The 14,170-nt window shown below is 38.4% G+C and overlaps 1 protein-coding gene across 1 annotated transcript in view; it reads right to left on the reverse strand.

Annotated features, from left to right (window-relative positions):
- Nucleotides 1-2,995: 2,995 nt before the first annotated feature.
- The window catches only part of TMEM244 (transmembrane protein 244), a 29,488-nt gene continuing 18,313 nt past the window's right edge, over nt 2,996-14,170 (reverse strand). Inside the window, exons 2-6 of the mRNA XM_073336666.1 lie at nt 13,725-13,810; nt 12,994-13,067; nt 6,529-6,654; nt 4,720-4,764; nt 2,996-3,090 (exon numbers count right to left, since the gene is read on the reverse strand). Coding sequence (XP_073192767.1) covers nt 2,996-3,090; nt 4,720-4,764; nt 6,529-6,654; nt 12,994-13,067; nt 13,725-13,810 — 426 coding nt within the window. The remainder of the gene's footprint in view (nt 3,091-4,719; nt 4,765-6,528; nt 6,655-12,993; nt 13,068-13,724; nt 13,811-14,170) is intronic.

The following is a 14,170-nucleotide window of genomic DNA, read 5'->3' on the forward strand; positions in this document are numbered from 1 at the left end:
GAAGAAGAAGTGAACCCAGCCATTGGAAGGGAGGGTCCCTGAATTGGGGAAAGGCGTGATCCCACTCAGTGGGTAGCTGGACTGTGTGGAAGGAGATGGAATTCCCTTAGAAATCTTTAAGGTCAGTTCTACTCTTAAAAATGATTCTGTGAACATGACATTGTGAGGCTCCATGTTTAATCCCATTGATTTCCATGCCAAATGTACTCAGTTTACAACTTCAAACTTCCTTTCCTGCAACCTCAGTTCGGGATCTCAGCATGATGATGGACTCACCCTTCTTCACCACCAATAATGAAAGTTCTTCCAGCCAGATTGTGCCCTCGGAGATACTGTTAGAACATTTTTCCTTATTACTCCGGTAGCTCTGCTGTCAGTGCTGCCGGGGTGACTGTGGAAGTGGGAACAGATGTAGCGGAGATTGGCAGAATGTCATCATTTAACGTTGCCACCTCACACACATGAATTATTAGCATTTTATATGAATTGCAATCTATTAAATACGGCAGCTTAAGGGTTATTACTAAGTAACGTATACACATATGCTTTAAATGGTTTAATAATTTTTGGTGATGAAAAATCATGTATACGTAAGCAGCAAGATGAAATAGCTTTTCACACTGCTCACTCTTTGAAATACTGCAGACTGCAATGGTTTTCAATAGCAGAGCTACAGTGTTTAATCCTTTATGGATTTTCTGATCTGATCCTTTCCTTAGCACTGGCCTGGCTGAACACACTTGAGGGAAATCCTGTGGCTGGGCCACTTTTCACTTTAAACCAGCACTGTTTCTTGCTGCTGATGTGAGATGATGTTTTAAATAGAAAACAAAATTTGCACAACCTATTGAAAGCTGCAGCTGGGTGGCACTCTTACAGTGAAAGCCTGCCAGTTTAAAAATAGAAACTTGTTCCACCCATGGATTAATTTGTATCCTAATCCACTAATACACTGTGCCACATAGCTCCACTGCCCACACACAGACTGTGTAAAGACAAGGTTAAAGCCAGTGCAGATAGATTATTTTATATTAATTTGTATTTCTTCCCTGTCTAAGTATTAATACAGCTTTAAACTGGAACAAATAATGCAAAAACCTTCCATAAATACAACATCGGTCATAGTTACTTGGATTCTAATATTTATATAGATGTGGCATTCTAAAAATGTTCTGGGGTTCAATCCAAATCTCACGGAAGTCTATTCAGACTGGATCAGGCCCCTAATAGGCATTCATTTGCTGTCATCCTATATTGGTTTTGTTTGTTAGAGCGTATAATGCTATAAACTTTGAGATATGATTTGCCTCTAAATATACTTGTGTGTCATTCATAAAAGCTAAATACATCTTATTTGGGAATTTCCCCCTTACCGTATGCACACTCAAACTTCAAGACAAGGTTTAGTACTCTAAAGCTGTGGTTCTCAAACTTGTTTGATCGTGCCCCCCCACCCCTTGGTGTCTGTAGTTTACACCCCGCCCCCACCATACAAGTACAGATATGATAAAAAAAATCAACATGCAGCTCTCACTAAATATTAAAAACAGTAAGGCATTGATTCAAACAGAGCCAATGATCCACTGTAATAAGAGCAAAAGCAAAACTGTGATTGTGGTTGATCCTTACAATTAAATATGCACACCATGTCGTAGCAAACGGATTAGCGTGCAGATGGCAATGACTTTGTATAATGCTATGCAAGCCTAACCAAAATCTGTAAAAATGCACAGCGCCATCTGAGGACCTGATACGTCTGGAGGAATCAGTTATGCTAGTTATTCAGTGCTGTGGGTAAAATGTGTGCAGTACGTTTCTTTTTTCCCCTTAAGCGTCTCATGCCCCCCCAGAATACATTCCAGGCCCCCCAAGAGGGCCTCCCCCAGTTTGAGAACCTCTGCTTAAAGCAAATGTGAGCATTTACAATGGTCTAGTCTTGCTGCCCTTTCTTAGGCAAAACTCAGGCCAAAATCACTGCTGCTATATCTCTACTCAAGTCACCGAAGTTGCATGTAAGATGAATTTGGCTCACTGGGAGTCGTGCTTAGAATGAATTGTAGGATCAAGCCTATTATATGTAAATAGATGAAGATTCATGTCAAGGCAGTATTGTGGTTTTTAAAATAATTACAATCTACAGCCTGGATCATAGGGATTGGTCATGCACCTGGCACAACTCAGGAAGTGAGAAAGGGATGGGTGCAAAAGTGGCTGTAAGCTACCCTTGCCTTTCCCCATTCTAGCACCACTAAACATTTAGTGGATCAGCAGTGCAAGTTAGAACACCCTTAGGGCTGCTCAATCATACATTCCACTCTCTATGCTTGCCTTCCCCATGCACTGCTCTGGAAGCCAGGGATCAGCTGGAGGTTGTTGCTCACTGGTTATGTCCCTTGTAATCTTATATACGTCCTGCAAGAGGACTGCAATATGTGGTGGTATAGAGCTGGCTAAACTGGCCCTATGCTATTCAGGAATTCCCTGTGTGAGGGAGACCCAGGAAGCCAGTGAAGATGGTTTTGAAATTTCTTTGTACCACTGAAATGGCACAAAGAAGCCTTAATGGAGAGCCAGACTCCAGCCCAAGATATACTTAGTAAAATAAATTTTATTTAATAATTTACAAAAAAACCTGGAAGCTTGAAACGGATGTCTCTTTGCTTACCAATTTTTTTCCTCTCTTCCTTGCATGCACATTGCTTTGCTGTAGGGTTGTACACGAGTGCTGTGCTGCTGGCATTGATCTCTTTCTCACTTTTTGGTTGGTTTGTATTTAGGAAAAGGGGAGCATATTTGAATGTTTGCTTAGGGGAAAATACCCTCACAAACAGCTAAAAGTAATTGCATGGAATTTGTAAACAGATGTAAGAAATAAATGGTACAGTAGGCTAAATATTAGACTAATAATCTTGACAGTGTATCTTACTTTTTAAGTAATTTAAATTAGATCATAGAAATAATATAGACTCAGATTCAAACACCTATTTTTTGCTCTTCAAAAATCATCCAGGACTGGGTGAATGAAGTTGTCCTTGAACAAGCAGTATGCTAAGACCTGTCCTCCACAAATCATCAAAATTAAGCCAGATCCTGAAAGCAAATGTAAGAATATTCTGTATTAATGTTAATACTGGCATATAAACATTACAAGAATACTTAAACTGATCCCATTTTTATAAGCAACCATATTTAAAGAGAGTAGGTTTTGTTACTCTCACACTTCTCTGGTATTACAAAGAAGAAAGTGAAACTACTCATGCCAGTGACTTTGTGTTTTCAAAATGAAAACAACATTGATTTTTCTCTTTCATTTCTAATAATGAGGCCTTTCATTCTTATCTTTCTGACCTGATCCCTCAACTGGCTCTGTATGGTCACTGGTGTCTGCCTATGCAGAACAAGTTGCAGGTCCAGGATTTTGGCTGTCACTGAGGGTTTCAGTACAGCTCTGGATACTTAACTGCTCCTGAAGAACTGACTTCCACATTTTTTCTAAATCTCAAAGTAATGGATTCCCACGTAGAGGGCAGGGATCCCTAATCATACACTGAAGTCAGTTGGAGTTTTGACATTCACTTCAATGGAAACAGGATAAATCAGGATCTGAATCAGGCTCACCTTACAATTGCAGTCCTGTTGACCTCATACTGTTTGGTACAGTCCAATAGATCTATACATGTGACTTATTAATGTACATAAGGTGAGCAGGATTTGGCCCTAGAATATAAATTTCAAGGCTTGACAAATGTTAGGTCTGAACTACTTGACCGAGTCCTTTTTAAAAATAGTATCAACTATTTAGAGCACACATGTTACCATTTTTCTTGTTTGAACCTGTTAGGGTGAGCCTTTCCCTGAGATCACTCACAGACAGGTTCAGGGTCTCTTCTCCCTTCCAAAGTCCTTTCCCTACTCGGGAAATTTATTCCACCCTTTCTGAGTTCTCCAGTGTGGGGGTCTCCCACATAATGGTACATTCAGTCTCTGAGTTCCCTAAAAAAGCTCTGGTTTATTTATATATGGCAGCCTGGCACAGCTGGACTCCCAGTCAGGGTTTATCTTCAACTCCTGCCCCACAGTGATCAGCTTGTCCTGGTCTGGTAAGTCTTTGTAAGTGGGGGAGGTTTGTCAGCTCTTTCTCTCTCTGCCATGAGCTATAGCAAGAGTCAGCTATTTAAGAGGCATGACAGCTTTTTCCTCCTAGTTACCACTTTCCATACCCTCCTGTGAGATGCTTCTTCTTAAGCTTGCTTCCTCCAGCCACAGCAGGCTCTGCAGAATGGCCTATTTGGTAGTGGTTGAGCCCAGAGGATTCATTAGCCTTCTTCTGATTGGGATGGGGGTGTCCCCCATCACATACCATACCATACATTTGACAGAGAGGGAAATCTCATAACTGGAGCTGGATGAATAATGGATGTTTCAACATTTTCAGTGAATCAAAAAGTCAAAAAAAGTTTAATTTAAATTTTGAGTGTTTTTAAACATTTTTCATTTAGAAAATACTAAAGGAACTTTCTAAATGAAAAGTCATTAGAAAAAATTAAAATGTTTAATTTTGACATGAGTTTTTTTGACCAAATGTTTGTGTCATTGAATCTACATTTTATGCCAAAAACCGGTTTGATCAAAAAATTTCACCCAATTCCACTCATAAGTACAAATACTATGAATCTCCACAGTTTGTGATTATTTCAAAGTTAAATAATTGACCTGTACCTAAAGCCATCCACCAGTGCAACATCAGAGGGAATTCAGACATAACTGTAAAATGAAAAACATTACATCATAAATAATTTTAGGGTTGTTTTGCATATGAAGAAAAGCTGAGTCTTCTAAAATAAAAATATACAGTCTTAGTAACTGTATCTAAATTTAAAGTCTAATGAAATGTAAGCTGAGATCCTGCAAACACTTTCCTACTTGATTAGCTTTACTACTGTGAGCTGTCCCATTGAAAGTTAAATATAGGTGTAATTATTTGCAGGATTGAGGGCTTAAAATGTAAACTCTGAGGCAGAGACTGTCTTTTCTTATTTTTGTACAGTACCTAGCACATCGGTGGGAACTGATGTCACAGAGCCCCAACTAGATTCACAAATGAGATGTAAATGTTGCAACACCTACAGCTCGATTCACAAAAGGATTTAGGTGCCTAACCGCCACTTTGCTTAAATCCCAGAATCTGACCCCATCAGGATTCAGAAAATCCCCACTCAGCAGCCCCAAAACTCGGTAGGCATCTAAAATCACCAGCTGTAACAGTTTTTGCAGTAACAGTTCCTTTAGCACCTATCTTTCTGCAGTACAAATAAATAATAATAATCTCATTATTTTGTTTTATTTTCTTAAAGAAGATCTGAATAAGATACATAAGATAACCATGAAAACCATCCTCCTTGGTAATTCCTATATGGTACAGAGTTTTTGTAATTTTCCTTTAAAATAATTGTTTCTAAGGAAGGAGAAAAATTATTTAGCAGGATTAACAGGGATATAAACTGGACTGATGGGATGAAATCCAGTAGAGGAAATATTATACCCTATCTTGCAAGGAGGTATTCCAAGTGGAACTCATTGCAGGGTCAAGGTTTTTAGTCTGTATATCAGGAAATTGATCATAAGGTGAAGTCCATTGATCTCTGGAACAATATCTCATGGGAAATGGTGAAGTCCCATCCCCTGGGATATTTAAAACCAAACTGGACAAAGCACACAAATAATAACCGGAACCATTGTACACTGGGAGGGACAGAAGATCTAATATTTCTTTCCTATTTCTAATTTCTAGGATAAATATAATAGGATGGGTAGGTGAATCCCCTATAAAAGCACTGTGATGGGATGAAGAGACCCCACATTGGCTCTGGCAAGGATGGGGTTAAACATCTCTCCCAATCCCCCATCCCTGCACTCTGCTAAGGAGCAAGGGTAGATCAGCAGGTGTTCCCAGCAAGATGAACCTCATTTGCAGCAAACAGCTCTTTCCTCAGAGGAAAGAGAGAGAAAGTGACAAGTGAAGATGCTGGAGTGGATCGTAGGCTCTGTTTTCCTTGTTGGGATTTAGCTGAAATGAGCCACAACTTAGACCTTTTGTGTTGGACGTGGCTGAGGCAAGCCTCAGTATTACATTGAACTATGGCAAGGGTATTTATGTCTGAGCCTTAAAGGGAGAGGGCACTGAGGGCAATATTACTCTTTTGGTTTTATAGCAGTGCACACCCTCCAAGCTGAAACTGCAGGCAGGCAGGCTTCTTTCCTTGGCTGCCCTGTTACCAATAAAACCTCTAAATACACTGCAAGATAATTTAACATTTGGAAGTTGTTGCAACAAAAATGTAATAAGATTTCTAAATGGCAGTAACTCATCTACACGTGGTGCTTGAATGCAAGAAAGATGAAAATTTAAGGGAGAAACTTCAAGAAAAAAAGGCAAAATTAGTCCAATAAAAAATTAGATCAATAGTATTAGACTAGCTCTATTCAATTTACCGTACTGCACATATGTTTAATAACATACTCACTTACCAGCTGCAGTTATGATAATATGAATAGCAGTAACTGTTATAGCATAATCCCAAACCCATTCTTCCACAATCAGAGCAAACAGCAGTCCACAAATAAAGTAGGTTATCTCCAGTGAAACCAGAAGAACTATAAAAGAAAACAGGGAACTTACTCCAAGCAGAGTTTTGGAAGGGTGGTTCCCATCCTTGTAACTAATGGCAATAGGTAGTTTTGATTTCTGAGGTTAACCTGTGGCCTGGTCTACCCCAAAAAATTAGGTCAGTTTAACTACCTCAGTCATGGGTGTGAAAAATATGCAGCTGATCAACAAGTTCTTCTCTTTAATGACTAAGCTGTATCCCCACTCCCTTGTGTGGAACAACATGGGCCATATTGTGCCATCAATCTGTGATGAGAGATCCCCACTGAAGCCAATGGTAGTTCTTAAAAACCAGTGGCTCCTTAATGGAAACAATGAAAGCTATAATGAAGAGGGACAGGAATACTGAGTGTCAGGTTATCCTATGTGTGGGTTTTTTGCATTCCTCCCTGTCCAGTGCAGTGGAGGGGACCAATAGGTTCCCAGTCTAAATGTGAAGCAGTGATCTAGAAGGGAATTGTTCTCTATTTCAATACTAATCAAAAGTCTCTGTTACAAAGCTTCTTTTGGGGGGGTGAGGAGGAGCAGGCAGGAAACATTATGGCCAATTCTCAGTTAACCAACAACAAAAAATGAAGTACAGTCCACTGGTTTCAATTTGTAAGTTGGTTTGATAACTTGAATGGGCCTTTGTTTTCATGCTAAAATGGCACAGGACTATCATCTATATTGCAAGCTAGTAATGTTGGGTTTGTTTGTTTTAAAAACACAACTTTGTATGTGATAGTGTCTGCTGCCGATGAGCACAGTTATGTGCCAGATCGACAGGGAGACATCCCTAAGTAGGAACTGAATGGACAGACATATACTTTAGTATCCTAACTGTCCATAAAATAAAAAAGCTGTCTTTTAAGAAGTCACTGAGATGGATTTTATAAATGTAATCGTTCCACAGCAAAATTGATTAGGAAAATGAAATGTGTTTTTAAAGCGCCACAATTTAATCTTAAAGTAAATTAAGGCCCTAATTCTGCATATCCTCATGCATGTGCTTAATATTAAGAATGTGACTAGTGCCACTGAAGTCAATGGGACTACTTAGATGCATAAGTGTTTGCAAGACCAGAGCCCCACAGAATGGGCCATAATATCTACTTTGTAGTTGGTAGGGATCTTTCAAAATATAATACATTATTTTTCTTTTTAAAGGGCACGGTCAACTAAAAAATCATACTTCAAATGTTTATCCTACCATTACTGCAAGTAACAGTTAAGGTTACTATGACAAAAAAAGAGTAGAGAAAAATATTTTTCTGTGTTTTTTCAGTTTAATTTGTGCATTTGTATATTGTCAGTTTCATTCTTTCCCTTATATAATCATTTTTTAGTTTCCACTGTTGTTTGTGCAGATCTTTCACACAGCAATGTGGGAGAGAGAAAAAAAATTAAAAATCAGGAAAAGGGGATTGTAAAACCACATATCCAAAACATGGCAGAAACACTTGTGTGAATGCAGTGCCTGAAGTTCTTTTTAGAACTTTTTTTCTTTAATTGACTAGACTTCAAGTTGATTGTGTCCCTTTAAATTTTACTAGTCATTTTAGTGCTCATGAAAATGGGTAACTAATTTGAGTCCAGTTTAGTGCAGGGAGGTGCTGTATAAGCTTCCCATTAAAATTGTGCCAACACCAACACCTCAATCTTGACATGTAACCTCCATTTTCAGCTTCGGGCTTCTCTTTTCTTTGGTCACAACTCAATTTTGTAATGTGCACAAATGGGGCCTGCCATAAGATGAGCAAGATCACTTTCATTTGTGACCTCAGTCCTACATTTGAATCTTCTCTATCGCTGTGTCACCAGACCTTCGGCAGCTATTGTTATAGTTTGTTTCTTTCTTACCGTTCTGCTAACAGATAAATACTTTCCAAACAGAAAAGAGACTAGTGCACTAACCCATTAGTCTCCCAGTCAGATTTTAAAAGGGATCTTGTAAGTGAGTTAAGGTACCTACCAGCTAGAAAAATTTCATTGCTACCACGTTAGGCACATATATAGTGGTCAATGATGCAGTTTTTCTATATCACATAATGTTTAAACATTATCAGAATCTGAAAAAATCAGAAAAAGAGCCATAGCTCAGAGAAAAATAGTCTATTTTTTTTTCTTTACCAAAAGTGGCAGAAAGCTTCTAAATACAATTGATAATGCAACCATGTCCTCAAAACAGTACTGTTTTGGAAATTTGGGGAAATATTTAGCCCCAGATTATTTTGTATGCATTTTCCCCTACTTTTTTGCCTTTTGTCTGTGGACTCATGATAGTATGAGCTTGTTTGTACCATGTTCCAGTGTGGTCATGTGGTTTATGCTAGACGGCATTGTGTAAATGTAGTAGAGTCAGACTTCTGGCGGAGGAGAAGCCAGATATAGCTCATGCCCTACTTGATAGATGGGGAGCAGTATACTGGACTGCCAGACCTTTCAGTGGCGTGCGGCACAACATGGCCATCAAGCAAGCTCTCAACAAGGACTGTGGGAAGCATCAGCATCTTTGCACAAAAGAGAAGGCTCTGACCAAGTATTACCTGACTGCACATTTTACAGCAGCTATAACAACTATGAAAGAACAAATGGGTAGAATGCAGCCTTCAGCAACAGAGAAAGCTACCACAAAGAAGCTACTACAAAGTGCTTGACTACAGATGACTCTGCCGTCCAAGATATAAAAAATGTGACTGAAAGAATGACAAATTATTTTAGCACTGAACCTGGACTGGAACAAGGCCAGACAACAGATAGCCACTTGTGAGCATTGCAAGTGCAACGTCTGCTCTGCCCCCAGCTGAAATTGCAGAAAGTTTGTGCATGATAAGAGAGAATGGCACACAAGAAGTTAAGCAGTTTGTAACCAGTAGGGTGCAAAGGGGTGAGGTAGACCTCTTTGATCCCCTAAGAAGGCATAATCTCAAATCATTTGATAATATCAACAAAACAATTGAACAAAAGAAGCACAAACAATTGGTTGTCAGATATTCAGCAAGCTGATAGTTATTGCCCAGTCCAGAGATGCTGATATCCAGGGTTTGATGAAGTATGAGCTGGCACCTGTCCCATTTCCATCTTTAGCTTGGATGGATCGCTATGAAAGACCCAAAAGAGCAACACGCTGTCAGAGAAAAATCAATCAGTGGTTGAGATATCAGCATCTGATGAGCCAACATTAGCTATTATAGATGGTATGATGCTGCTGCAGATGGTGTGCACTGATACTGCCAAGTGCAAAACTTTTGGGGAGCTGTCTGACCAGGTGCTGAATGTTACCCTTGGACTAAAATGTCAATACGCTGCTGTTCTTGGTGACAATTTTATGCAAATGAAGAATCAATCAAATCTGGTGAGAGAGCCTGCAGAGGGAATGTCCAAATGCAAGAAGTTCAGAACTCCACTGTGTTAAACACCATTACCAAAGCAAAGCTTGAAGATGATATCAAATCCACAGAACAAATCAAACATTGTAAACTTTCTCATTCAGGGGACTGGATTGTGAAGTGTGATCAGAGATTTCCACTTGGTCATGAAGTGTATTTTGCTGGTGGGTTTCACAACATTGCATAAGCAGTGAAAGTAGCACCTGGCAACCACTCTGCAATACCAAAACTCGAGGCAGAAGACAAGGAAGCATATTCATGCGTATTCTTGTACGTTGCTCATGAAAAGCAAATACTCGAATTAAATAGGGTGCTAATGCGGAGCTTGGACACCAGTGTTGCATCTGCATGCCCATCTATTCTTGGGATTGATTAATTCTATTTCAAAACTGGTGTTGGCCAAAAGAAGAGATTCATTTTCACGCATAGAATGGCTTTGGAGCTGGGAAGAGACTTTGGCAGTCTTATTCTGCCAAACATTCATGCTGTCGGTGAATGTGACTCTCTTTCTGCTTTCAGTGTCAGGGGGGAAAAGAGATGGCTGAAGACAGCAGCTGAGTATAGAGCTCAAGGAGGGTCTGAAACATCTTGGGAACAGTGCATCTCAGATAGAGGAAGAGACAGAGGCAGCCTATGTCTTACTGGTATCTTGATTGTACTGTGGTAAGAAGCAAGCATCTCTGGATAACATGTGCTATAAATTGTTTGCTAAGAAGAACAAACCAAGTGAGAAACTACTATCAGCCATGCAAATTATCAGTCATGTATGTAGTCATGCAAACAGTTCAGTATCTTCAAGTATTCCCTGTCAGCAACGGATAAATGATAGATAGCATTGGGCATCTTGTTTCTAAGATAATGGTGCTGCCCCCTGTTCTAGAAGCCATCCTCACCTTTGTGCAGCATGGCTGTGAGAGTACCTGTGCAACAGGGAGAGGCAAATGCCACAAGGAGGGTTTGGTGTGGTCCAATGCAACTCTGACAGTGACAAGTGTGGCAACAGAGTACTGAACGCATCAGATGCAGATTCTAAGGGAAAGTAGAAATGTTTCAACAATCTGCAAAGTACTGTGACTATTTTGTGGGTAAATATAGCTTGAAGCACTGTTGCATTACACATTCAGCAGCTCATAGTTACACGTAGGTGTTACGTAAGAGTACCTGGTTATACTTTTGTTATTCACACAATATAGTCACACAAGACATTATACAGCCCTTACATGAATTGTCATTGTATTCAGTGATTATTACAATTATACCAGGTGTGCTTTCTGCTTATGTCTCCGGCTGAGTGGATAACATCAAAAATATATGTTTTTATAATTGGGGGTAAGGCTATTATTATCTGCATAACTTCATAAAAATAGCAGATAGAAAAACTTTTCTCAAATCATTCCATTCTACAATTAATGACAATTATTTTGATGTAGAACATGGTATAAACAAGCTCATACTGTCATGTGACTACAGACTTTTGCTTTAACTAAAGGGAAAAATATATGGGAAAATGCATAAAATATATTGTCTGGGGATATTTCCCAAGCTTTCCAAAATAGTACTATTTTGAGTACATCATTGCATTATCAATTGTATTTAGAAGCTTACTGCTAATTTTGGTCAAAATTAAACAGTTTCTTTGAGTTATGGCCCCTTTTGTGATTTTATTGATTTTTTCAGATTGGATGGCTGATAACATTTACTTTTAAAATTACGTGATATAGAAAAACCACACCACTTCTGGCATCTACATCCACCCTTGTGATGACCACCACATATGTGCCTAACATGGTAGCAATTAAATTTTTCTAGCTCAGGGTTTACCTCATAGTGCCCAAAATGCGTCCAGGCCGATAGACTATATTGCACAAATGGGTTAATATGTCTTCAATATAGCTTGTTTAACACCCTGCACATGAAGGCATGTAATAAACTATAATGTTATAATTTAAATACAAATCCTATCAGTCATGTTGAGATTCAGTATTTACATTGACATTGTGCAAATGCACACTAATTCAAACTGTGTAGGATCTATATTTTTTCTAGTAACCCATTTTTCTGCTAATCTAATTGAAATGTTCTTTTTTTACATCTAAAATCAAATCAATAGTGGCACTGAACAAGCATCCCTGCACTTTCTATTCCTGTAAGTGTTTAAGATTATGATCTAAACAATTTACATTTGAACAGCTCTAATTCCAGCTGACGTGGTTTTCCTTTGCAACAGATTCCAAATCTGCTGAAGCTTAATTTATGTAAATGCTTCTTTTTTCCCCTACAGAGAGACAGTAATAGCTTTGGAAAGGGTCACTTTTTTAAGAGCTTGGATAAATATGTCTTGTGATTTGTATTCACTCAAACTATACTTTATTCTCCATTAGTACATTGAACTGCCATAGAGCCAAATCCTGAAATCTTATCTTACTTTGTGTTGACTCCTTGCACTGGCAAAATTGCCATTGATGTCAATAAGAGGTTTATGTGACTGAAGAATTTGACTTATTATTTATGAAGCCCTATTGGAAGCTGGTTCAAATATGGATGATAGGAAGCTTTACTGTAGTAGAGATTAGATTCAGTAACCTTACACAGAATAATTAATAGATTTATAATGAAAATTAAATGTCTTCTTCATGGTAGAACAATTGGTTTCAATTGAGAGATGTAAATTTGGAAGGAGAGAGCATGGGAAAGGCTATGGGTTACTGAGAGGACAAGAAATATGTTAATTTATAAAGTGACCCTGTTGCAGAGTTATGGAGAAATGAGAAAAACACTTAAAATTCAATACAATTAAAATATCATTAAAATATTGAAGCTAAGTGGAGAGGCATTATTAGAATGTTTTAAAAAAACTTTGTACGTGTGCATGAGGGTGGGGGGAAATTGGGGTTTATGTCTACAAAGAGTCTATTTTCTTAGTTCTGCAAAAACTAAGAAACAAAATCAAGGTACCTAAGTAATTTGGGTTAATCCATGAGGGATTTGTCTTAAAATCAAAAGGTGCCCAACCGTCCAACATTTCCAACCTGTGGAGATTTTAAAAATAAAGTTAATCATTTTCATATGTTATCACAATTAATGTGTTAATTACATTACACAATGTAGCTTACTCTATGAGCTCTTTTAAACAAGATTCCAAACCAAGTAATCTGGGATAGACGAGTTCACAAGTGTCCATGGTTTGGTGCCACTGTGTGACGCGGGCTTGCCTTTACACGCTATGTCTATAGTCTTATTTCTGCTATAAATACTCTTCATGTGCTGTGTCTATACTGTTATTCAATATCAATTTGACATCCTCAGTGCTCTTAATGACTTTCTGAAGCAATACAGCTAGTCTTTCTGGCAGCCACAACAAATCTTTTTTGGAAAAAGATGTTATCTTTCCCCTAGTGTTCAGGTTTTCGGTTAGTATATGTATGTCAACTAGTTTGATCAAAAATAAACTGTGAGCCAAACTGGCAGCTAAACAAATTTTTGGGTGTCCAAGTGCTAATTTGTTCATCTAAATGGAAGTTCAGGCACTCAAGCGTGTCTGATGCTGAAAACTGTGCCTACAATATAACTGAGATCATATTCTAGACTTCTACCCCCCTGCTCCCTGCCCTGCTCCACCAGGTTGTAAATCAGAAATGCCCCATTTAAGTTCAATCATATTAATTATGAATGCTAGAAATTCTTACCTGAAGGCTGCGAAACAAATGCTTAGGACCACATAGTACACAATGTAGAAAACTACTACACATATCAACAGGTTCAGCAGTACAATCTGTAAAGAAAAGATTAAATTAAACCTACTTCCTTGTCTGCATTTGTCAGGTGGGGTGCAAGGCAAGCAATGCTAGATTTCTGTTTAGGAAATATATTTTTAATGTTTAAGGGAAAAGAAATATTTCGGTAAGATTTTTTACCTCATTTTATTTAAAGTCCTGGAGTAAATGACACAATGTTGTTGTAATGTATTTTCAAATAACCCAACCCCTAAAACTTTATCCATTTTTTAATATTTTTGAAAAGAAATATACAGTGTAATTACTTTCTTATTATGTATCTGCAGATTAACTGCTAGAGGCCTATGTAATCAAAATGGCCAATGGAAAGCATGTTTCCTGGCAGTTAATGATCTGTA

This window comes from Lepidochelys kempii, chromosome 3, assembly GCF_965140265.1.
Source record: "Lepidochelys kempii isolate rLepKem1 chromosome 3, rLepKem1.hap2, whole genome shotgun sequence".
Taxonomy (NCBI): Eukaryota; Metazoa; Chordata; order Testudines; family Cheloniidae; genus Lepidochelys; species Lepidochelys kempii.